The sequence below is a fragment of the Pinus tabuliformis genome, chromosome 2_1 (assembly GCF_031772625.1).
Source record: "Pinus tabuliformis cultivar Carrire ecotype Pingquan chromosome 2_1, CPIR1, whole genome shotgun sequence".
NCBI lineage: Eukaryota > Viridiplantae > Streptophyta > Pinopsida > Pinales > Pinaceae > Pinus > Pinus tabuliformis.
In genome coordinates, this window is record NC_142299.1 from 194,585,975 (window position 1) to 194,612,612 (window position 26,638).

The following is a 26,638-nucleotide window of genomic DNA, read 5'->3' on the forward strand; positions in this document are numbered from 1 at the left end:
TTATATCAGATCTAGGATCTCTTTTCCCAGAAAGTGCCATCCCGCCTGGTAGAAATCAATTGTGAAGCCATCAGGACCTGGAGCAGTACCTATCTTCATAGATTTTACAGTTTCCTCTATCTCTTCTAAGTTAACTGCTCTCATCAGCGCCTTATTTTGGTCTTCTGTAACTAAACGAGGAATGGCCGAACATATTTCCTTTATTGCTCCCGTTCTGTCAGCTTGAGGTTCTGTTAGGATACCTTTATGATGATCCACCAGCACTTGCTCAATCTCAGCTTGCTCCACTACTCTATCCCCATTTTTATCTTTGATGGATAGAATCCTATTTCTTTGTCTGTGTTTGATCATAGCCTGATGAAAGAATTTTGTGTTCCTTTCTCCCTCCCTTAACCACTTTATTCTTGATTTTTGCCGCCATAGAACTTCTTCCTGCTTTCGTCTTTCTTCTAGTTTTCCAAGAATTACCCCTTCTTCTCTAATGCTCTCCTTTGTTCGACCTTCCATTTTCATCTTTTGTTGTAGTGATTCCATTTCCCCCTCTAGTTTTTGTTTGTCTTCGATAATGTTACCAAATTCTTCCTTGTTCCATTTCTTATTTCTCCCTTTCAACTCCTTTAGTTTCAATTGGAATGTATGCATCTTTCCTTTTCCCTGCACTGTGCTTTGTGTCCACCATTCTTCCACTTTCTTTATGAATCCTGGGTCCCTTAACCAGAAGGCTTCAAATCTGAATGGTCTTCTTCCACGATTTCTTTTAATATCCACCTCTAGTCTAATAGGCCAATGATCAGATCCAAGGGATGGTATGATCTTTGCTTCGACGAAAACATCCTTGTTCATAATAGCTTCTGATACTAGGAAGCGATCAAGTCTTGATGCTATTTGATTCTTGCCTCCCCTCCTATTGTTCCAGGTGCATATCCCATTAATAGTCTGGATATCTACTAGTCTTAAATCTTCTATCATTTCATTAAACATATCCATGAAGTGGTCTAACTTCCTTATCCCTCCTTTTTTCTCCTCTAGGGATCTGATTAAATTAAAATCACCTCCTATGATCCAAGCAGCCTTTGGATATATTCTACGGATTATTTTCATGTTATTTATAAAACTCTCTTTTTCTCCTGGGGAAGGAGTGCCATAAACCCCTGAGATGACAACCTTTTCCTTTGTTCCTACTATCCTACCAATGCCTGTAAGGATTCTATTCATGCTGGTCCAGCCTTCTAGGATGATATCGTTTGGATTCCACAAAATTGCAATACCTCCCGCAGAGCCAATAGCGTCTTGCAGTTTATTTTTGTCGATTATTCCTTCCAGCTGTTGTACTGTAATTTTTGTCTCCTGTAAAATCATAATACTGGGCTTCTCCTTTTTCAACTTCTCTTTCATATATCTCTGTTTTCCTTTACTATTCAAACCCCTAATATTCCAATTGATGACAATCATTTAAAACTTTTGATAGGAGGGGAAGAATACCTCTGACAGAGGTATCACTTTGCCTGAGTTTATCAGCGTTTCTCCCATAGTCTGAATGGTTTCGCTCATCGTTTTCCGACCTATTTTCCTATTGTTTTTGCCAGAGCCGTCCATTCCCATCTGTCCATTCCCTTGTTCATTTCCTATAGTTATATGCTTATCCATGTTCTCCCCTTTTTTTTCCTTGTACTTCTGAAAAGCTTCTTTGTACAGCTGTTTCTGCTTCTTAGGTATGAATCTACTATCGAGATGTTTCCATTCCTGAATTAACTATTTCATGATTTTTTCCTCCTCCACCTCACTTTCTATCTGGTTTTCCACTTCCATCTGGGATTGCATTGTTGCAGTTTCTGTCTTTCCTTCAACCCGTTCTTCAATTGTTTTCCCCAAATTTGCGTCTTTTCCTTTATTTTCACTTACAATTTCCATTGGTGTGTTTCCAGGATCTTCATCGTCCTCCAGATTTACTTCGTAATCCTCGTTCTCATTCTGTAGTATTTGGAACTTGTTTTGACTTATTGTATGAAGGGGCTTTTCTTGTGGTTGGGATTTGGGTCCCTCCTTGCTCTGTTTCTTTCTTCTTGTGACCTGTTGAAAACCCCTGTCTGCCTCCATTTTTTCTGAATTTCTTTGATATTCCTCTTGACTTCTCTTTTCCTCCTCTTCCTTATTCAGAGGGAATTGCCGATATAGATGACCATACTCATGGCATTTGCGGCACCTGAACGGAATATGTTCATAATCTATTGGCTGTTGCCAGATTTCGTCATGATATTCCAGCTCGATATTCTTCGGGAGGGGTTCTGCTAAATTCATGTAGACACATATCCTTGCGTATGAAGTATATTTGCCTCGTTTTGTAGCTTCTGCAATTTTAACAAAACCCCCAATTGTGTTCCCAATTCCCTCTAGAATTTCAGGATCCCAGAATTCATCTGGGAGTCCGAACAGTCTAACCCAGATAGGGGCATCCAACATTTTTTCCTTTTCTGGGTTATATCTTTCTTCCCAGTATTTCATGAACAGGCCCGCATTATTCATGAAGTACAGTCCTTCTTCGAAAACCCTATCCTTGTCCTCCAGATTCGTAAAGATGGCTGTGAAAAACCCTTTTGCTCCCAGTTTCAGATCTATATGGCCTTTTGGTCTCCACCTTTGGTCAATCCATCTGTATAACTCCTTCTCAGTTGGCCAGTAGCCTATGAATTTACATATCAGGGCATGGTCCTTCATATAGCAGTTGTATTCCTCAAGTTTATTGCAGGGAATGACATATCTAGGTTGTTTTTGTGCCCTTGGTAGGCATTTTCCTCCCATCCTTTTTTGCCATAGGTTACCCATCACGGGTGCATAGTTTTCCTTCTGGTTATGCTGCATTCCGCTTGCACTGGTCTCCCCTGCTACCACATTTTTGAAGGAGGGGATCTCTCCCCTCCCTTGTGGGTTTTCCATTTCCCCCTCAGCTCTTATCTCTTATTGTTTACCCTCACTTCGCTGCTGAAAACTGTTTGCTTGAGGTGCGAGTCTTGCGAAATTACCTTTCTCAATCTACCTTCCGTGCCCTTCTTCGCCCTCTGTCCCGCGATTTTCGCCTGTCAATCCCGTCTGCTGCGCCGTCTGCAAACCCTAACTGCGCGCGTCCGCATTCTCCCCTTTAGACCCTATTATTCTTCATAATCTTATTGTTGTAATTAAGAGGTAATTTTTTTATAAATATCATATTATTATCCTTAAGAACATTACTATTGTTATTATTAATGCTAGCTACATTAATAATTTCATTTTCAGTAATTAATGCTATGTTATTATTTATAATCTTATTATTACGAATTTTATCATTATAATGATTAGATATATCTTTTATCTTATTATCAGTAGTTAATATTATACTATTATTATTATTATTATTATCTATAGAACTCTGATTTGAAAGACCATTGCAAAGGATGAAGTTTGACTTTGCATTCTTAATGCAGAAGGGTCTAGTACTAGTGTTCCTGGGAAAACTAGTGTCTTTTCGATCTGCTAGCCCTCTAGGATTGGCAGCTATCCTAGCAAAAAACAATCAAAGCAATTTGGGATTTCCTCTATGTATGAGAGATAAGAGAGAAGCAAAGGAACCAACCTGGATCTTCCGCTTGACTCCTTGCTTGATTTCTCTCTCCCTTGATAGAGCTTGCAACTCTTCTCCTACTTATCCTGCTCAGAAAATACCTGTAGAGACAAAGTAACAAAAAAGCATCAAAGCAACTTGATCTATTATATCACAAGCATTGTAGAATCAGAAATACAATGAACATACAATGGCATTCACAAATAACAACATTCACAAATACACGATTGTATGGAGGAAAACTCAAAGAACTTTATTAAATAGAAGGGAGAATTACAGCCCATCTGTCTGATCCAACATCATCCTCCTAGCATCAAAACCCTCTTCACCTCATGAAAAGCAAGATCACCCAAAATACAATACTCTTTCTTAGATACAAACTATCAACACTTCCTTACAAATTACAAAATTCTAGCCTCTAGATCTCTGAGATGAGGGATCCATTTATAGATGTCTGCAAGGGTGTGAGTCATCTTTGGGTTTTTTATTAGTGTCATTCCACTTGTTTTTTTTGGTTCCACTTGGATATTTCTTGGATCTCTTACTCATCCCTGGGCAAATTCAGAGAAACAAGTGTCATAGGAGAAGTTTCTAGTAGATTCCATGAGCATCCACTTAGCAAACTGTCTAAGACATTTTTCCATTCTCGCTCATCACACCCCACAGAAGGCCTCATCAGTATGCATTGCCCCTGGCTAGTGTAGAAGTTAGTATGCATCGCACCCTAACAATCAGTATGGTCCTGTTTTGGCTAGTTCTGGATGGCTTTTTAGGTGGAACTTTTGGGGAATGATGTAATTAGTTGACCATGATCTTTTAGGGTATGAAACAAAACTTTTAGGGATTAAAGAGCCCTAGTTTATTGACATATAAGATTGGGGTTGAAGTGCCCAAATATGTCTATAATAGTTGCCCCCCAAAGCATGAAGTCGTAAATCTTTGATGTTGGGTGAAATGCTTTAACATGAGGAACCGAGGTTTTCGAAATTGGAAGGTGACCTGTATAAGATACAATACAGTACATCATCATATATAATTTTCATGACCTAGCTGAGGCAGGCATTCCCATGCTCAACTTTTATAAATTCATTTCATGTACGTAGAACAGATAATCGTCTGCAGTTGCAGACTAGTGATTCTTCATATGTAGAGTCATCTTCCCTGGCTTAGATGACTATCTGTGCAGCTTCTGTGACATTTGATGTCTTTATATCCCTGAATATATCGCAGCCTGGATGGATGAAACTAGATCCAGGGTCTTCAAACTCGTTCAATCTTCACCCGATCTACAAGTTGATCCATGTGAAAAGTTGCTCTGAAGTTGAACATGGAAAGAGATCACCTGATTACCAGCCAATAATGTGAGATGTTAACAGACGCAAAAGGAATCACTGATAATGATAATGACCGTCAAGGTACTATAGTACAATTCACATGGTGTGAATATATGATCTGATGTTGAACACCATGCAAAATCTTTCGGTCGGAGGCCATTGTTGTCAACGTGTTGTCAGAAGCGAGAAGCTTGCCATTAAGACATGCAAGCTTCAAAATACTGAAAGGGTTGTTTCTATGTCAACTTCTTGGATAATGAGCTGATGTCAACAAGAAGTGACTCATCATAGGAGGGCCTTAATGTATCCCACATCTATGACACGAAATGAAACAAATTATTTTCTAGAGGTGAAAACAATTGATGACACAAGGTTCAGGAATGGCGGTCATGAAAAATGGAGATTGAAGGTATTGCAGTGGATGAGGCATTAACTGGATGGTGAATTCTCAACTGAATGACTTCTCTTGAAAATATCAGCGACACTAAGATGGATTGGTAGCATTAACCCAAAAAATGGATGGTGTGAAAGACCAATGGTGAAATGACCAGTGAATGGAATAACCCAACCCGACTCAATCATGGTGATGGAGTGAAAGTGTCATGTTCAAGAGCGACCTGCTACCACAAAATTCTTTAAGTTTTCTTCCCCTTTTCCCCAGTCATTACTGACTAGTACCTCTCTATTTTTTTCAACCTTGAGGAGGATAATATGTGCTTGTTCTATAATTTTCCCTTCAGGAAAACTTGTCGCTATGTTTTAGTGAGTCTAGCGATAATGAAACTCGTTCTTGTCTGGGTGGACAAGTTTGTCGCTATTTTTTTAACGAGTTTAACGAAAAATACAACTCGGTCCTTTTCATGTTTAGAGAGTTTGAAAAGGGACGAAAAGAAAACTCGAGTAGTTCTTTTTCATAGTATAATCCCTTAGGTCCGAAAAAGATTAAAATAATACAAAAGGGATGACTTTTCGATCACTTTAGCGAGTCAAAAAGACAAATGCTTGAACTTTTTTGTGAAATAATCCCTCATGTCTGAAAAGATTAAAATCTACATCAGGGATGGAAATTTTGATTACTTTAACGAGCTGGAAAGGCCAATAGCTTAACAATCTTTTCATATTTAATGAGTCTCAAAAGGGTTTAAAGGGGACTCGTTTCTGAGGAACGAGTGGTATCTGGGGTACCAATTGGTTCCGGGTAATCTTAGAACTTCTCAAAACATGGTGATGTGAAGAGGGTGGTTAATAGGACCACTCTTTGCAGTTGTTCCTCAAAAGGGTAAACAATCAAGTGGAAGCGTATGATCGGCCAAAAGAATGGAGGTGATGGCAGGAACACAACCAAGGCTCAAAAGGTTGATGTAATGGCAATCACAAAGGTTATTTACCAAAGGTAGGTTCATTTTTTAAAGAGCTTGAACTCTGGGGGAACATATGCTCTGTTTGGGAGCGAGTTCATTTTTAACGAGCTTGAACCTGGCGAAAACTATGCTCAGTGAAGGCAGGTTCATTTTTTAGCGAGCTTAAACCTTGTGGAAACTATGCTCGGTGAAGGCGGGTTCATTTTTTAGCGAGCTTGAACCTTGCGGAAGCTATGGTTAGTGAAGGCAGGTTCATTTTTTAGTGAGCTTGAACCTTGCAGAAACTATGCTCAAAGGTAGGTTTCCTTTTTAACAAGCTTAAACCATGTGACAACATGCTCAGGGTGGTAGGTTTATTTTTAATGAGCTTAAACCATGCAACATCATGCTTGGATTTTATTTTTCTTTTTATGTAAACTAGAAACGACAAAACTAAAAAGCTAGAAAAACTAAAAAGCTAAGGAACTACTGAGGTTAGGTAGGATGGTTTTGTCAACAGTTTAGACAAAACACTTCCTTTTCCTCATCCGTGGAGTAGACAAAGGTGAATGGTGTGTTAGACTAATCACCTAACCTAAGAAGTTAAGAACTAAAAAGCTAAAAAAATGAAATTTGTTGTTTTTAGCTTGCATAAAAAGGTTTGCATGCCCCTAGACATCGAGAAAAGGAGAGTCTCCAGGTAACCATATGGAAATCACTATGGTTAAGCAAGATTGTTTTTGTCAGCGGAGCCGACGAAACACTTTCTTGGCTTTGTCCATCAAATAGACAAAGGTCAATGGTGTGAGATAACACTTCCAATCACATAACCTACAGGGAAACCTATCCTTTCAGCTGGGTTCGTCCGCCAAATAGACAAGGGTGCATGCCCCCTAAGCTTCATTACATTCACCAGATTACTCGCGGTAATTAGGTGGATGGAATGAAGGTTGAAGAGACACCGTGGATATAAAAGGACCATTTAGGGATGATGGTTGACTTGGAGCTGTGCTTGAACCAGGAAATGAAAGCTGGTCAATGGTGACAATTTTTCCTTCATGTGGGAAACACATCACTCAAAAGAGTGTTGAAACAATAGCCTCCATGTTGTAAACATAGTCACGCCCAAGGAGTAGATTGTAATCTAATGGCCCTTGGACTACCATCATGTTCAAGTGAATGGTTTTCCTTCTCAAAGTAATTGGTAACTTAGGAAGGATCCCTAATGGTCGACTGGTTCCTTTGTTAAAGCCCGAAAAATTTTGTGTAACAGGCATAAGCGATGGCGAACCAAGTACTTTCTAGGCAGTTGAGGAAAGGATACTCACTGATGCCCCTTCATCTATGATAGTGCCAGACACGATCATTTTGTAAACTTGTACTATGATCTGGAATGGTACATTAGGAGGATGGTGGGATCTTGTTAGTCGATTCTGATCGAAGGAAGTGACTAGACTACTTGGACGGGGTACCGAATAAATGGTAGAATTAACTTCTTGAGTAGTGAGAATTGGGGGATTATCTTCCTATTGTGAAGGAATGGGTGGATTTCCCCCAAGTTCGTCAGACTCTGAAGTAACAAAGAGAATTTGAATGGTATCATTTTCACTCTCTTTGGGAAGGATATGATCTTCTGAAGGTAAAACTGGGTCGACTTCCATTTCGACCTATTGACTTTGGTCTGGCATGGACTCATAAGATTCACTTTCAACGATAGGTGTTTCGACCGACGATTGAGTTATGTCAGTAGGATTTTCAACTAGTAAAGGACTTGGGGAGAGTTTCCTGTATCCAGATGGAAATCGCTACGGTGAAGCAGGATGGTTATGCAAGACTCGTTTGGCTTCATCCAGAAAGGACAACGGGGAAGGGTATGGTCCCCTTCACATAACTTACATGGAATTTGGACCTTTCTTTTCTACCCATTATTACTAGCTGATGATGTGCTGTCAACTTTGTCATGTGCTCTCAAGATCCGAGTAATGCATGGACATTCTTGATGTAAATGGTCTGCTCTACAAATTATGCATGGATCTTTAGGTTTGAAAATCTTAGTGTGCGTATTTTCACCAGATGTTGTATGGTTACCCCCTTTATTAACTGACTTCTTCTTATTCTCCTTCCCTTTCTTCTTCTTCTCAGTTACCTTGTTACTAGCATCACTATTTTCGCCAAGCGAAGAGGAAGAAGGGGAGGGAGAAACAAACAAAGAAGAAGGAGAGGGGTCAATTTTAACATCAACTGGATGTTGATTCGATTGCTGAGGAATCACGTTATTTTGAACCATAGAGTTTGAGAATAGCCATATTGGCAGGCCAATAGTAAGTCCTAGAAGGGAAAAAGTGGCCATATGAGGTGCACCAATATTTCCCCAAGATTTAAAAGGACTAGGAATCCCCTCCAAAGGGATTCCCTGATTGGTGGACTCCATTATATCAACCTAAGACCAATGAAGGAACAGGGATGTTATTCCAAAATTAATAAATTTTAAAGACGCTTTGACACAACTTTGCTTTTTCAATTTTTAAGAGTCGAGAAAATGCTAAAGATGACTCGAGTCCCCTTCGATTTTTAATGAGCCTGAAGTGACAAGTGCTCAGATGGACCTTTTATTTTAAAGAGTCGAAAAGGAATGAGAGTGACTGCTCTAGATATCTAGATAGAGGGATTACCAAACCAATCACAAAAGTGAAAAATACACCTTGGTGATAAATTAAAGAGAAATTACCAGGGACTTATGTACAACAGTCAATCTTCCCAAATGTTGTGTTTAGTGCATTACGATTGATAGGGTGGCAGACACAGCTTCCTATGGATAAAGGATATAATCCTATTGTGGTCTCCCAATATATACACAACAGTATGGGGAGCACAAGTCTATTCTAGCACTTGTCGTATCAAAGAGGAGGAATCACCCAACCTTCAATGAAAACGATAGTTACTATATTTTACGACGTCGGAACACATATCTAGCCTAGACCTCTAGATGTGTTGCATTAGGCTCCAAAGCATTGTTAAGTTCATTGCAATTTATTTCGGAGTTGATCTTGTTTAAAAAATTTCCTTTCAATGGTTCACCACGTGATGTAGATTTAAAATTCCTATATATACATTCTACAATGATAAACAATCGTTGTTTATTTTGATCAATAAAAATCCTAGCTACTAAGGAAAGAAGATTACAATTCTTTCAAACAAAGAGCAAAGAGCACACACTAAATGCACTTTTTGGTTCCACTTGGAGATTTCTTAGATCTCTTACTCATCCCTGGGTGAATTCAGAGAAACAGGTGTCATAGAGAAGTTTCTAGTAGATTCCATGAGCATCCACTTAGCAAACTATCTTGGACATTTGTCCATTCTCGCTCATCGCACCCCACAAAAGGCCTCATCAATATGCATTACACCTGGCTAGTGTATAAGTAAGTATGCATCGCACCCTAACAGTGGAATAGTCAGTATGGTCCCATTTCGGCTAGTTCTGGATGGATTTTCAGGTGGAACTTTTTGGGAATGATGTAATCAGTTGACCATGATATTTTAGGGTATGAAACAACACTTTTAGGGATTAAAGAGCCCTAGTTTATTGACATATAAGATTGGGGTTGAAGTGCCCAAATATGTCTATAAAAATCGGTGAAAGGAAGCAAGGGACCAATAGGTTCCGTCGAAACAGTCATCACGTTCAACGAATCCTCCAGAGACAAACAACTACGGGAAGATCTCGGTGTATTGTAGCCAAGACCAGTGCTAGAGCCTGGGTTATTAACAACTGATTGTGATAAACCAATGTTCTGATCGAAAGTGAGTGTGTCCCCAGGCAAAGGAGCTTTCTTAAAGGAAGTCAGATTATCAATGCACTGATCAAGGTTCATGCATGGACATGTAGCAGGAGAAATAGAATCCGAATCTGAGAGGTTTTGGAGTGGAATGAGGTGATCTGAAGAGCTGGCCTCTACGTTGGAACCCATTGAATATTCCAGTGGAGAAATAGAACCTGAAATCGAGAGGGTCAAGGGTGGAATGAGGTGATCTGAGGAGCTGGGCTCTGCGATGGAACCCCCTGAGTATTCCATAGTCGTCAGCGTGGGGGAATTTAAAGGAGCAACAGATGGTTCACTGGATGACCAATTCCGGATGGTGCAAATATGATCAGCTGAGATGTGGATGTGGGATGACACCTCCAACGATTTGAAAGGGCCCACAGACAGTGTAGAATTCTGCATTAATTTCTGAAACTTTGCAACCTATTTTTGCTTCCTTATCTCCTCTACATGCATATATTTCAAAGCTAAAGAGGCATCTATTCTGGCCCAGAGGGAGGCTGAAATCAGCTTCGATTGGTTGAGAAAAACTAGGAGGGTTTTTCTAACATTGCTGATTTCAGATCTTACTGTGGTATGTAGAATGCATGTTAAATAGTTAGAGCAAAACTTCCAACAGCTATAATTGTTGACCAGGTAACAGCTAAATTGACTACCTAAAGGCTATATTAGATGAGGAAATGAATAATATTGTAAGATTTGAAATTAGCAAGGTTAGAAAAACCCGAGATCTGCTTTCCCGTAATCTTCTGGTGTTGCATTTGGATCTATCAAACCTGATTTTAACCTCCCTCTGGGCCAGAATAGATGCCTCTTTAGCTTTGAAATCTCTGCGTGTAGGAGCGATAAGGAAGCAAAAACAGGTTGCAAATTTAAAAAATTAACGCAGAATTATACACTGTGCATGGGCCCTTTCAAATCGTTGGAGGTGTCATCCCACAACCACATCTTAGCTGATTAGATTTGCGCCCTCCGGAATTGGTTATCTAGTGAACCATCTATTGCTCCTTTAAATTCCCCTTAGCTGATGACTATGGAATACTCACGGGGTTTTAGTGCAAAGGCCAGCACCTCAGATCGCCTCATTCCGCCCCAGACCCTTTTGATTTTAGGTTCTATTTCTCTACTGGAATATTCGATGGGTTCCAGTGCAGAGGATAGCTCTTCAAACCACCTCATTCTGCTCCAGAGCCTCTCGAATTCGGATTCTATTTCTCCTACTACATGTCCATGCATGAACCCTGATCAGTCCATCGATGATCTGACTTCTTTTAAGACAGTTCCTTTGCTTGGGGATGGGCTCGCTTCTGATCAGAACGTTGGTTTATCATAGTTAGCTGTTAATAACCCAGGCTCCAGCACTGGTCTTGGCTACAATACACCGGGATCTTCCCATAACTATTCGTCTCCGAAGAATTCATTGAACTTGATCACTCTTTCGATGGAACCTTTTGGTCCCTTGCTTCCTTTCACTGGTACTAGACCCTTCTGCATTAAGAATGAAGACTCAAACCTCATCCTTTGCAGTGGTCTTTCAAATCAGAGTTCTATAGATGATGATGATGATAATAATAATAATAACAATAATAACTACTGGTAATAAGATCAAAGATATAGCTAATAATTATAATGATAAAAATCATAATAATAAGATTATCAATAATAACATAGCATTAATTACTGAAAACAAAATTATTAATGTAGCTAGCATTAATAATAACAATAGTAATGTTCTTAAGGATAATAATATGACCTATATTAAAAATTTACCTCTTAATTACAACAATGAGATTATGAAGAATAATAGTAAGTCAAAGTATTTAAACAAATTTGATAGGAATAATAATTTTATATCTAATAAATATGATAATAATAATAATGTTAATCTACCCTCTTCCTCTCATAATAATAAAGTCATTAATTTATCCAGTTTCTCCTTTCCCCCTTCTGTTTTTAGGCTTCTCGGTAAAGGTTTAAATTTTTCCCTAGCCCCTAGGAAGATCCTAATTGATGACATTATTTGTGACATAGAATTTGGGATCAGGGGTTTGCCTGATAATATTAAGGACACTATTAGACAAGATTGCGTTGTGATCCTTAGGAAAGCAAAGCCCCCTCAGAGTAACCTTAGCAAGGATGAATTTATGGCCCTCAGATCCTTAAACCAAAACAAGGACATCACTGTTCTGAAAGCTGATAAAGGAGGGGCTGCTGTCATTCGTAACAAGGAGGACTACCGCAAGAAGATGTTAGATCATCTCCATAATAGTGGTAGTTATAAAAAGCTTCCCAAAAACCCACTTAAGAAGATTTCTAGGATGGTGGCTCTTGCCATCAAATCTAGTAGCTCTGTGAGTTCCCTATGCCATAAACTCATTGAGAGCAATCCTGTTACTCCTAGGATCGACGTGCTCCCTAAGATTCACAAATAAGGGGCTCCCCTTAGACCAATTGTCAACACCTTTGGTGGTCCAACCTACCTTCTGGCTAAGTTCCTTGCCTTTAAGCTTAAACCCTTAGTTGGTCGTGTAGAGTCTTTCGTCAAAGAATCTGCTTCCTTTGTTGATGAGCTCAAGGATTTTAGGCTTGACCCTGGCGACATTATTGTTAGTTTTGATGTAGTCTCCCTCTATACTTGCATCCCTATAAATGAGAATTTGGATGTTATCAAGTGCCTAATAGATCCTGATACTGCTAGGTTAGTTGAGATCTATCTCACTTCCACCATTTTCAGTTTTGAAGGTGACTTCTTCAAACAAACCTATGGTGTTGCCATGGGCTCACCCCTATCCCTTGTCATTGCTAATATTTTTATGGAAGATTTCAAATCCAAAGCTCTTGCCTCGGCTTGCCTCTTACCTAAGCTTTGGAAAAGATTTGTTGATGACACTAATGTCATCTGGCCGCATGGCCAAGAGTAGTTAGATCTCTTCTTCCACCATCTTAACAGTTAGTCTGCCACCATTAAATTCACCATGGAATGGGAAGTTGATGGTTGCCTCCCTTTCCTTGATATTCTTATTTCTAAGAATATGGATGGTTCCCTACCTCACCAGGTGTTTTGGAAGAAAACACATACTGAGCAATATCTCCAAGCTAGTTCCCATCATTTCCCGGCTTAGAAGTTGGGCGTTCTTGACACTCTCGCTAGTGCCCTAAGGATCTCTAACATCACGGTATTGGATAGGCCTGGAAAGGAAAATTAGGTAGCTGATTACTTATCTAGACTCAACCATGCAGGTGAGGATGTTCTTGTTGATGATAGCTTTCTTGACGAAAATTTGTTTGCTATTTCTGTTAAAACACCTTGGTTTGCAGACATGGCCAATTACCTTGCTATGGGAAAGTTGCCTCCTTATTTTTCATCTAATCAGAAAAGGAGAATTATTATAAAAAGTGTTGATTACTCTTGGATTAGGGGAGATATTTTTTTCATTGGACCTGATTTGATTATCTGCAGGTGTGTCTGGGAAGACGAGATCTATGACATCTTGAGAGCTTGTCACAATGAATTGCGTGGAGGAAATTTTGCAGACAAGTGAACAACCTACAAGATCCTTCGCTTATGTTACTATTGGAAAAGTCTTTTCAAAGATGCAAGGGAATATGGTCGGAAGTGTGACAACTACCAAAGAATGGGGCGGCCTGTACAATCAGATGAGATGCCTTTGCAGCCACAGGTTCTCATAGAACCTTTTGAGAGGTGGGCTCTTGATTTTGTAGGTCCCATCAACCCTATGTCCAAAGGTAAGAAGTGTATTTTAGCTTGTATTGATTATGTTACGAAGTGGGTGGAGGCAAGATCATTACCTAGAGCAATAGAGAAAATAGTGGTAGATTTTTTTTTTTTTTAATTTTTTTTAATTAATTAATTATTTATTTATTTTTTTCTGATTTTTTTGAAAGATTTTTGGGAACATAGAGAAATAGTCACTGATCAAGGTACTCAGTTTGTATTAAAGCTTATGCAGGGAATTGTGCATAAATAACATATTACTCACTAGAAGTCCACCCCTTATCATCCACTGGCCAATTGGTAGGTGGAATCAAAAAATAAGGTGTTGGAGACAATCCTTACCAAATAAAACCTTTTGAGAGGTGGGCTCTTGATTGTGTAGGTCCCATCAACCCTATGTCCAAAGGTAAGAAGTGTATTTTAGCTTGTATTTATTATTTTACAAAGTGGGTGGAGGCAAGATCATTACCTAGAGCAACAGAGAAAACAGTGGTAGATTTTTTTTATTTTTTTTTATTTTAATTATTATTATTATTATTATTATTTTATTTTTTTTATTTTTTTTAAAGATTTGAGGAACCTAGAGAAATAGTCACTGATCAAGGTACTCAGTTTGTATTAAAGCTTATGCAGGGAATTGTGTAGAAATATCATATTACTCACTGGAAGTCCACCCCTTATCATCCACTGGCCAATTGGTAGGTGGAATCAAAAGATAAGGTGTTGGAGACAATCCTTACCAAGATAGTGCAATTACATAAGAAGGATTGGTCTTACCGACTTCCATATGAATTGGTGTATGGAAAGCAAGTTTTATTGCCCATTTAATTTCAGATCAAAACTTTTAAAATGGCAGCAAATTTGGGAATAAACCTTGATGAAGCTCAGCAGCAAAGAATCCTGCAGCTCAATGAGTTGGATGAAATTAGGGAGGATTCTTTTCAGCATACTGACTTGATTAAGAAACAATGAGATAAATGGCACGATAGATACATTAAAGAGAAGCAGTTCAAAGAGGGAGACTGGGTATTATTGTATGATTCTAAAATTAAGAACTCTAAAGGAAAATTAAACACACATTGGCTCAGCCCCTATGAAATTGATAAGGTCTTTGATAATGGATCTGTTTGCATTAAAACCATTGACGATGGGAATTTTACCTTCTTGGTGAATGGGCACATACTCAACTTATATAAAAAACCCCAATCTAAGGAGGAATTTTTGGAAGAAATTGTGAAGAAAAGAGAGCTGGAGATGGTGAGAGAAGGGATCATTCCTTCCATTATATCTTCTTGATTTCCCACTGACACAATGAGCTCACTTTTTTCCTCCTCGTGCTTGGTAAAACATGAGAGGAATGTTTATTGGGTATATTTTTATTCCTTTTTCCAGGCCCAATAGACTAATTACAGAAAAGGAACCCCCTGGAGTCTTCTTTTACAAGTATTTCAGACTCTCTAAAAATGAAATCTGGCAAGCAAGGACTACCCTGGGCTCATTAAAATTATAGGTCAGTAGGTTCTCTCAATAAAATTTTGTTTTCATTTAAATCTAGATTTCTCGTGTTGGACTGATGTAGGATTTCTTAAGGACATCCTTCCAACAATCTTGGCCCATCGACATCAGCAAGTTATTTGGGTGCAGTATCAGAGCCTTATGATGCCTTGAAGCTTGTATGCCCCAATGACATGCTATCTCGCCAACAGAAATGGGGAATCACTATGGATCCTTCACTACTAGATCCTACAGGGGGGTTCAACATCAACACATTAATTCACACCTGATAGGATGCATCAGGATACCTTGGTCCTCACTCTCATTAAAGGCGATGGGCCTCACATTGATTAACAAATGACCTCAATGGCTTGTAATCCAATGAGCTCATTGTACATTCGACATCAACACCTTTTATTCATGCGCAGTGAACTGTACAAAAGCAAGGGAGAAGCATTAGTTGGTGGTTCGATTTCCAGCAGAAGCTCCGCAAGTCATGCTCCGATTTCCTGTATAATCTCTACAAGTAATGGTCTGAATTCTTGCAAAAGTTTCAAAAGTTGCGGTTCAATTTTATTGAAGATTCAACAATATGGTTCCATTTCTGCAGAAAAGTTTAGTAGTCTCGATTCCATTTCCTGTAGCAGCACCTTGGTTTTCTGAAAAAAAAAAAAAAAAATCATAGACAAATAATTAATTTAAAACTATTTAAAAGTACTAATAGATTTTTAAATACTAGTTGAGGTCATGAATTGTGAAATAATATATCTGATTTAATTATTAGGTGGGTTATCATCTCAAGGACATGCATGTGTCATCCGAAGTACTAGACCATTTGAAGGTACAAAGGTAAAGTACAACCAGCGATAGGACACTTGAGGTAAAGGGTAATTAACGCTTTTATTTTTAATTATTTGTATGATTTTTTGGCTATGGTCACCCTTGCAACAAAACGCAACCTTAATCTAGTATATTATGACTCCAGCTCCTTTCCTGATCACCATGATTCTGACACAACCATTATACGTACTCCCCATATCTTCCTGTAGGTCAGATCATGATGAAAATCATGATCACAACCCGTCTCTCAAAAATCTTGTGCATTGCAATCAATTTCTATAATAATCCCTCCCTTGTTGCACAAGTCTGTTACAAAGCTTAAGCTGATATTTCCAAAGAAGTGGATACACCCTGTCTTCTAGTCTTTCACCATGTCAAAACTACGTGCTCCCATTCGCTTTGAGCCACAAGGGCCTCAGTTGTTGGACGCCAACCCTCGTAGCAAGGCAAGATTGGAAAGAGCAGGGTGGTTGCCATTTTTCCAGTGATTTAGTAGCCACAACTCAGAGGGGATAGAATATTTCACCCTGAACCTGAACGACGATAAGGCTCAAGTTGGGGACGTTCAATTCGGGTTGGCCAAGGGTTTGGTAGCATGAGCATGCAGGATTTCACAGTTGAGAGAATGTTGGTTCAAGAACCAGCGTTTCAACAAGAGATTTGCGCATCTTTCCTCCGTAGAGAGTATTTGGACCCCGAATGGAGTAATGGAATATCACAATATTTCTTGAAGAGTAAGTACCAGAACTTATTCTTTTTCCTCCAGAAATACATCACGTGTGAAGGTTGCTTTGGGCTTGCATTCCTATTTCATATTCGGCTCCTCGCCCATTTCCATGACAAGCTGTTAAATTTTCCCTATTACTTGAGGATGTCGTTGATGAAGATGTCGACAACTACCAAGGAGAGGGGGGCCAATTTAGAGGAAAACCTATACCACCACGAGCTAGTGAAAATGATCTTGGTGGAGGTTTTGAAAGATAAAAAGTGGACATGGGAGGAGTTCATGGCCAAAAATTATTTTGCAGAGAATGAGGATTCTAATTCCTCAGATTCTATGGAGGAAGCACTGACAAATAAATCGAGGAAAGTCGCGGACACGTGGGGTACAAATAAAATGGAAAGAAAAAGAGAAAAACTATGACCCTTCAGAGTCTACATCAGAAAAACTAGTAGAAAAGGTGAAGAAAAAGTTACAGACTCAGAAGCTACCGGTAAATAAGGAAAAGAGGGATGACATAGGCTCTCTGAAGCCCACTGAGAAGAAACCCGAAGAAAAACCAAAGAAGAAGAAGAAGCCTCAGACCCTTGAGCTACAGACGAAGGAAACAGAAAAAGATGAGGAGGTGGTGGTGATAAGGGAGATTGTGGGCCAAAAGCCCAAGTCGAATAATAGTACTTCCACCTTGGCAAAAAGATTTACCAGAAGCCAAGTTTTTCAGCTTGCAATAAAAGATATTGCGGATGCAAAAGCATTACTCGAGACACGAGATAAGAAGAAGGATAAACACCACGACCCAACCAAAGGTATAGATAAGATTGAGTTAGTTGAGTTTATTGGGGAGGAAGCGATGTCCTTTCAGGACTCCACACTACATGGAAGTGAGAATAACACAAAAGAGGAACAACAAGCAAATGAGGACCTCGGGTCCCCTCAATCTCTCCAAGGACACCTTGGAGGGGAAGTAGCCCCTCAGAAGAGATGGTCTCTGTAAGAATTGGAAGAAATCATCTCCGAGCTCACTATTTTAGAGAGAGATTTGAGAAAGGAAAACGAGTCCCTGAAGGAGAACAACCTGCATATACAGAAGAAGCATCAAGAGTGGGCACAGAAAAAGGCTGGAATTATGAAAAAGAAGCAAGCTAAGATCGACCATCTAGAAAGAAGAACAAACTATACAAGGGTCAAATTCCTATAGAATCTAGTAATAACCAGTTGAACCAGTTGGTGGAGGTAGCAGATCAGTTGGCTACAATAGATGCAACTCAATATAAGCAATGATTTCATTTTTATTTTTGGGGAGACACAACAATTTTGCTTGCATAAGGGTCATGCAAGGACTTAGATGTGGGGGAGATGTCGGGGCTTGGTTTTGCCCAATTTTGACACCTTTTTCTATACTTTCCCTCTCCCATTTTGACTATCTTTAACCCCTACTATGCCTATCTTGGTTATAATACTTGTTTTTTTTCCAAAAGGGTGTCATAGGCTAAAGATATGCATAAAAATCATCTTTTACCTTAACTTTGAGTATTCCTTAGGTAGTTGTTCATTATTTTATTACCATGCCAACTAATCTTGATTTCCTATGCAAATTTGCCTTGATTCGGAAACAGTCCCATAATTCCTACAGATAGCTGTGTTATCTTATTTCCTGCAAACACTCTAGATTTCCTGCAGTCATGGATTTCATATAATTGTGTGGATTTCTTGCAGCAACATCGGCGGTTAGCCATGTTCCATGAATATCTAAGTCTAATTGGAGCATGGGTTTTTTGGGGAATATATCACATATGGTTTCTATCCGATTGGCCTTCTCACATTTGCCAACAATGCCACCCAGATTCAGAAGTCTTCTCTCATTGGCTATTTGGAGGAACAAATACATCCATGTAACGAGTTTCATCTAATCCATGCTTTCAGTCATGGATTTGACCCAGTATGGCTAAAACTGATATATTGTAACAGATCTGTTAACCGATGCCTTATATTAATAGTCTCTGTTATTTCGAGCCATATATGGGATTTGTAAATGTATAAATTCTATCGTAGTTTTGATGATAGGGGTTGTTAGAGTGTTGGGTTGGTTTCAGCACTGACTGTGTAGCAGATTGTACTCGACTGTATTTTCGGATTAATATAAAGATATATGTTCTATCCATTGCAGTTGTTAGAAAATTATATATTACAGAGCAATGGATCACATAAAATATATTGCAAAAATATAAATACATAAAACACATAAAACAAGAGAGACACAGAGATACGTGGTTCACCCAATTTGGGCTATGTCCATGGAGAAACAACAGTCCTTCCTTTTATATTATCCAGCAAAATGAAGAGATACAACCTACAACAGATCCACTGTAATTCCCTCTTTGCTCTCACACAATCTCCTCTCTCTTTCTCACTCAGAATATAGATCTACATAGACACAATACAATTCCCTCATATATAGCAAGGGGTTTCCTTCTAGGGGAAAAACCCTAAATTAAACATAACTTCTACCATCAGATCTCTGCCTAATAAATGGCCCAGATTGACTTTTACCAATAGATCTCCATAGCCGCCCCCCATGGACCCCCCTTGCAATGCAAATATTACAGGCGGTGTTTCCACCACATTACGAACTAGGGTCCAATGCGGTGATACCTTTGAATAAAGAAGATAATCAGGCTCCACACCCAACAATATCCCACCTGGAGACAGATTATAGAAAATCCACCGCTACTTCATTTGCTAGACAATGACTCTACTTTGGACTTGGTTCTTTTTCATCTTCTTCATCATACTTGAAGACCAATTGAAACTGAGTAGAATCATAGTTTCTCCCTAAACAATGTAAACTTTGAAACGGGAACTATAAACTCAAAATGGGAACTCTGGCCAAAAAACCCCAAAAAAACATCAAAAACAGTGCTAAAAACGAAAAGTATGTATACTGGAACGATGTTTTTTTTTTTTAGGTGTCAATTTTGAACGTGTTTTAAAAATGGTAGTGACTACGAAATTTACTACGAAATTTTCGTGCAAAATATAGCTTCAAAACAAAAGTGTTGATACTGGAATAATGATTTTTTTTTTTAGGGTCAATTTTCAAACTTTTTAAAAAATGCTAATAAAACCAAATTTTTATGTCTCAAACAAAGTTAAATTTTAAGGAAAAAACACATTAATGTTTCTGGTAGAATATCATTTTTCTTTCCTAAGTATAAATTTAACATGTTTTCAACCACAACATGCTAGATACAAAAGAAATTGAAATTTTTTCAACTATAAAACTAAAAAAACATGACATTATGAACAAATTATATCATTGAATGAATTCAAAAGTCTTTATTTGTATACTGAATAAAACAGACATTATATCTCTAATTTGATATTGCATTGTAGATATTTAAACAATAAAATTTATCATACTTAAGACATAATCCAACAACATAAAAATGCTTCATAACTTCTCATTTAACAAAATATGGAAAACATTAATTTTATTTGAAGATACAGTGCATACATCAGTTATATAAACTGTCTTAAATAATTATTCAAACTCAATCACCCAATAACCGTGGGTAGGCCGTCGTCGTGCCCCCCTCCCCCAACCCATTACCGATCTTTCCCATTCACCCATGCCCTCTTCCCCCTTCTGCCCTACCCATGCGCCAGCCCTTGCTACCCCCAACTCACCCACCCATGCACCATTTCCCCAACTCTTCCTTCCCTACCCCACAACTATCCTCCCCATAAGCCCACCCCCTAACTCCCATTCCCCTCCAATCTCAACTCCTCCCCCCCTTCCTTAACGCCGGCCCCATGGGCCTCGCGCCCTACCCCCCTCCACCCTACCCTTACCCCTACCTTCCCCCACCCCCCACCCTTACCTTACCCCCCACCCCCCGCCACCCCCCTACCCTTACCCCACCCCCCCCCCCCAACCCCTACCCCCCACCACCCCCCCGGCCGCGCCCCCCCCCTCCCCCCTGCCCCCCTCCCACCCCCTACCCTTACACCCCCCACCAACCCCCTGCCACCCCCTACCCTACCCCTCCCCCTGCCCTACCCCTTAACCCCCCCCCCCCCCCCAACCCCCTACCCTACCCCCCTCCCCCCTGCACCCCCCTTACCCCCCCGCCCTACCCCTACCCCTACACCCCCCTCCCCCCCCGCCCTACCCCTACCCCTACACCCCCCTCCCCTTATCGTTGAATATTATGGATTAGGCTAGAGAAAACAATTGCCTTGCTTTTGATTTTTCCAAATTAGTTACTAAAATAATGGGTTTTATCCACTTATTATGGATCTTGATCCTATTTTAGATTTAGAATGATTTTTATAAATTAGTAAGTATGTGGAGAACTATAGGAGCATTGGAAGTATGAGTGTAAGAACAAGAGAAAGTTAATTATTTCCATTATGAATCCTCTCTTGATTCATAGAAGGAAAAACTATCTTACTGTAATATTCCAAGTAAATTTGATGCATATTCCAAGTAACCATTTTGATCGTCTAAAATTTGTATGTGAGTGTGGGAGAGGTGTAAATGATAATGAGGATAATATTATATTGTAAATTTTATGATCTTTAATGAATATTATATATGAGTTTTTGGTGCAATTGTTGTGTGAGTTTTAAAATTTGTGGATTAGAATTTACAGTTTGTTGCAACTTGCATCAATTGACCTCATTGCTAGCAATGTAGAAAACAAATTTGATATAAATATTTGAACTAATAGGTTTTAATATAGATCATCCTCATAGACAACTACATTTAGAATAAAACACTTAGTGAGATTGTCATAAGTTGAATTCAAAAGCCAATAATCATAGTTGTCAACATTTTAAAGATGCTATTGTTCAAACTTCTGAAAGAAAATATAGCGTTGACATTGGTCAATGAAAAAAATTTCACTTATTTAGATCTTAAAACTTAGTTTTAGTAAATTCACTTGGTTAATAATGGATGTTTGGCTAATGGCCAAATTTTGCATGTAGTTATGAATAATGAAAGTTAGAATATATAGAAAATAATAATCTAAAATATATTCTTATGGATATTATAGAGCAGCCATAACTATGTTTACTTCATTGTTATTGGTAAAGAAATGACGTTTGAGTAACTTATAAATATAAGTAGCATATGACATCTAGTCAATGAATGATTAAATTGCTTGTGATGAAACATCTCCTTGACATGTATAATATTGTATTCATGGACTCCATATTTATGAGGATTTATTGTTTACAAATCCTAACTTTGTGTCTTGTATTTTTAAAATTGGTTTTGGGAGAGGAGAGAGGTATGGCAATTCCATATGGTAAGGGATGTGATAATAGATCTTCTCGTCATAAGTGCATCTTGAGAGGAGTAATCATCTTGTTATGATTTTGACTCACTCAATAATGAGAATGAGAAGGGAAAATGACTAAAAACTAATTTAACCAAAATGTGTTGAAATTATTTGGATTTGGATTAAATATAATTAACAAAAATAAAAAGGAAAAGAAACATACTTCAATTCAATTATTAATTCACCACAAAATCCCACGAAAGGAACATTCACTTTGTTTGTTTGGAATGAGATTCGTGCCTAATTCATGCACCATATATTTTTTAGGAAAGGATATCGGTCAAAAATAATGGGTAAACACTCATAGAAAATTACTAACATCATCATCATCTCATCCACGATGGACTATTAACCTCATTATTTATCTAACCTAAATCAATAGTGTTTAACCTCTAAATGGGTTGTAATAGTGTTCGTCACGCAATTCAAAATGATATATCAAGAACTTTTATGTAATGCTCTGCAGGTTTCTGCATTCTCCTGGCATTTTCAACGATGAGCAAGTCAAGGCCTGGAAAAATTTTGTAGACGCAGTTCATGGGAAGGGCGGCATCATTTTCTGCCAGATATAGTGTTCCTCATGTTACATGATACAGTGTTCCTCATGTTGTAAGCGGCACCCCCGGGCCGCCCCACCCCGCCCGACCGGCGGCGGGTCGATTCCCAGAATCGACCCGCCGCCGGTCGGGCGGGGCGGGGCGGCCGGGGGTGGCGCTGCGCAGAAAATGATGCCGCCCTTCTCATGAACTGCGTCTACAAAATTTTTCCAGGCCTTGACTTGCTCATCGTTGAAAATGCCAGGAGAATGCGGGAACCTGCAGAGCATTACATAAAAGTCTTTCATTATCAATGTAATTTTTTCAGGAGAAACTGCATGCCAAAGCACTCTTGATTTATTTCATCACTGAAAGAAATGGCGTAGCTAATGAGGAGAGCATAACCAATGGCTTGCTGCGAGACTGCATTTGCCTCGGTGATGAGGAGGCCTCCTCTCGTGGTTCTCTGAGAATAGAACTCCACGTGGCAGGGCTGCGGGATGTTGTCGAGTGCACGACATCGAGTCATGGGAGCCAACACAACCCTGCATGTCACGCCCCTACACCTGCAGTGATCTTCCAACCGCTTGTAGCGAGGTGCGGCACCACCGAACGCTTTCTTTTTAACAATACTAATGTTTATGGGCTACACCTATTCCAACATGAACATACTTAACTTGTGTTCTTATAACCGAATAAAGTGTTATCCTTTATACTTTAACAAAGAACATTCTCAATCATTAACCATGTACAATAAACCGAGAACAATACATAAGTATAAAGGGAGAGGCAACTCCCGGTAAAGTCTGCCCAACAATATATTATAACAGCCTCTTCAATTTTATAATACAAGTGTGCTTGACAAACTTCAAGCCAACACTTAGAATAATTTTACCACCAAGGCATAGAACAACCTTTTACAACATTTTATGCACCTTTGCATAAGGAGTGCTCACCCGAGCCACTCGACCTTCCCACCAAATCCTGCATAAAACCGTACACTAGAACCTCCTCAAATCATGGCACACTTGCCACCCCTTCACATAAGATAGCTTGCAAAGTCCTTAAGTCTTATGCGCATAAGATATGCGCATATCCTTCCAAAACTATGCACCTTTTACCCTTACCTTATGCAAGAGTATATGAGCGAAGATTCTTGGTTCGAATGAGGAGCACCCTCCTCATATATATATGCTCCACATCATGCGTACTCTCTTTAAGGCCGACTTATGTCATGAAGCCCTTTCACATAATATTATATTTTATTGCCCATCGTATGTCCTTATAATGCATACATGTGATGTTACATGGGGTGTTAACCCATGACCGACCACCCCATAATCTCTGTCGTATGCTCCATTATATTATTATGTTATATTTTATGTTTTATTATTTCATGCGTATATAACCTCCATATTACATATAATATGTGCGTCCACATAATACTTAGTCGTATTATGATTTTACATTATTGTCGCATTTTATGTCACATAGTGTCGTTTATCGTCGCATATGACTCCACGGTATTGTCGCAGCCAACTCGCAGAAACATCGCACCGTCGTGTGCGCTCACCCGCCGTGCGCCTGTGCCTGCCCATGTGCCCGCGCCCGCGCTTGCCCGTGCGCCCGCACCTGCCCACGCGCCCTCGTGCAGCTCGACTCGTTGGTCGCCCGCACCCACGCCCGCCATGCACTTCGCCTTGCCCGGCGCCCAACCGTGCTTAAGCTCGAGGACCTTACATCCTCCTCCACCTGAAATCGTTGTCGTCCTCGACAACATACCATCATCCATGATGTTGACTCCTCCACATAAGGCAAAAATCATTGCAACATATGTAGAACCACTGTCATCTGCACTATGTTGCCCATGTGTGTGTCTCCTCCAAAGTGAAGAGATCATCTCATCAAACCGACTCTCGATGTGCCACATCTAGGTCCATGAAGCAACCTTTCATCACATCTACAATGTGCCATCCCTCAAGTCTGCCATCGAAACAAGTATGCACTTGTCTCACCTATCCATGTGCTGCCCATGATCCTTGATCAAATCAGCTCCCATGTATAGAAAGTCGTTGAGTCTCGGCTCAACCCATGCTCAAGTGTATCACCAAAGCATCATCATCATTGTAACTCCATCACTCCAAAGTGCCTCATCGATCCTCCACATCAAGTCACTCTTTCAAGCCATGCCCATACATGTACTTTGAAAGTATGCATCCCATACTGCATCAAAGTCACCTGAACTCAGCTCCTTAATGCATCGGGTCTTCTAAGTCCACCGTACATGAAGTCCCTAAAAGTCACAACAATCTCATGTCATCGTGAGCTCCATAAGCCATCCCCCAACCAACACCTCAGCAAGCATACAATATGCCTCAGCTCCCCATGTAGTAGGAATGCTCCATAGCTGCTCACAACTCCATCCAAGTAATCAACTCTCGATGTGCCCCATTCAGGTCCATGAAGTCCTCTTCATCATCTGCAATGTGCCATCCTCGAGTCTCCACTCTGATCAACTCTCGATGTGCCCCATTCAGGTCCATGAAGCTCTCTTCATCATCTGCAATGTGCCATCCTCAAGTCTCCATGTCACACTAGCAAGTCCCCCTGCATAACATTCCTGCCCTAGCACCTTGTTTGGATGTCCCTTGACATCTCTACAAGTGCTTCCACACAATTTCCTTGCATAGGTCTCTACCATGCTTCATGTATTCAAGTCTCCAACCTGATGTCCATGACTAAGCTGCCCATGTAGTCTAACCAGGTAGACACATCACAACATCTAACCATCCCATCCAAGTCTTCAACTTTCGGTTTAGTGAACTCGATCACCCAACCATCTCATCATCATGTCATGAGTCCCTTCATCATAGCTCCTCCACCAAAGTGTCCATCAAGACTTGCTCTTGGTCTCGGCCATGACAAGTCCACCCAAAACATCGCAAGTGTGTGCCCTCCTCAACCTGTCCATGAGTCATGCCGGGCACTTAGCCAATTCATGTGGCTAAAGCATGACTCATTCTTCCACAATGATCATCAAGTTCCACCCTTGTTTCGGGTCCTTGCACCTTTCATCATAAGGTCACATGTAACCCCAACAAGCTTTCCAACAACTGACAATCCTTGCTCTTCCATACAAGGTTCCAACATAGTCATCCATGGTAAGATGTCCTCTTGCCTTGGCAAACTGACTTTTCCCTTCACTGCACATGGTCCATCTCCCAAATGCCCAAATGAAACACAAGTATCATTACTTACTTCATCCTCATGAGGCTCCTCCATGTGAGTGCCCTCATCTATCCATGCTGACAAACTGCACGATCCTGGTTCAACTTGATCAGCCTCAAGTTCATCCTCCATCGTAGTCAAGCCTGCAACATCTTCATCACAGAAGGGGACAACAATAGCCTTGTTGTCTTCCAAGAAATCTCGTCCAAGTATCATATCGAAGTCATTCATCTCCATTACTATGAAGTCTAACTGACCTTCCCATTCTTTCATCTGCACGGGTACATCGTGTACCAAACCTGCCACCTTAGCTCTAGAGTTCATTGTCTTGACCCCCATATTTGATGAGGAGATCATCAGCCCAGCCTCTTCTGCTAACCGTGTTGTCATAAAGTTATGTATAACACCTGTGTCTACCAAAGCTTGAATGGTCTTGCCATAAACCATCAAGTTTACGAAACCCAAACTGTTCTCCATAACCTTATCTGCACCTGCTTCACCTGTCACCAGCTCCGACCGAGCTCTGATACCAACTGTCACGCCCCTACACCTGCGGTTATCTTCCAACTACTTGTAGCGAGGTGCGGCACCACCGAACACTTTCTTTTTAACAATACTAACGTTTATGGGCTACGCCTATTC

The 26,638-nt window shown here is 39.9% G+C and overlaps 1 protein-coding gene across 1 annotated transcript; it reads right to left on the bottom strand.

The window, feature by feature from the left end:
• Positions 1-26,473, bottom strand: LOC149199389 (uncharacterized). Its single transcript, XM_089400564.1, has 5 exons — positions 26,254-26,473; positions 1,785-2,681; positions 1,483-1,625; positions 469-1,347; positions 1-354 (listed from the first exon to the last, which is right to left on the bottom strand). The coding sequence occupies exons 1-5, from the start codon at positions 26,471-26,473 to the stop codon at positions 1-3; spliced, it is 2,493 nt and encodes an 830-aa protein (XP_089256690.1).
• Positions 26,474-26,638: the final 165 nt, after the last annotated feature.

Coding starts and splice junctions, on each gene's coding strand:
- LOC149199389 (XM_089400564.1), bottom strand. CDS start 26,473: ATGGAGAACAGTTTGGGTTTCGTAAACTTGATGGTTTATGGCAAGACC. Junction 2,682..26,253: donor GCAGATGAAAGAATGGGAAG/GTCAGTTAGACT, acceptor GTAAATTCATAG/GCTACTGGCCAACTGAGAAG. Junction 1,626..1,784: donor AGTGGAAAACCAGATAGAAA/GTGAGGTGGAGG, acceptor ATATAACTATAG/GAAATGAACAAGGGAATGGA.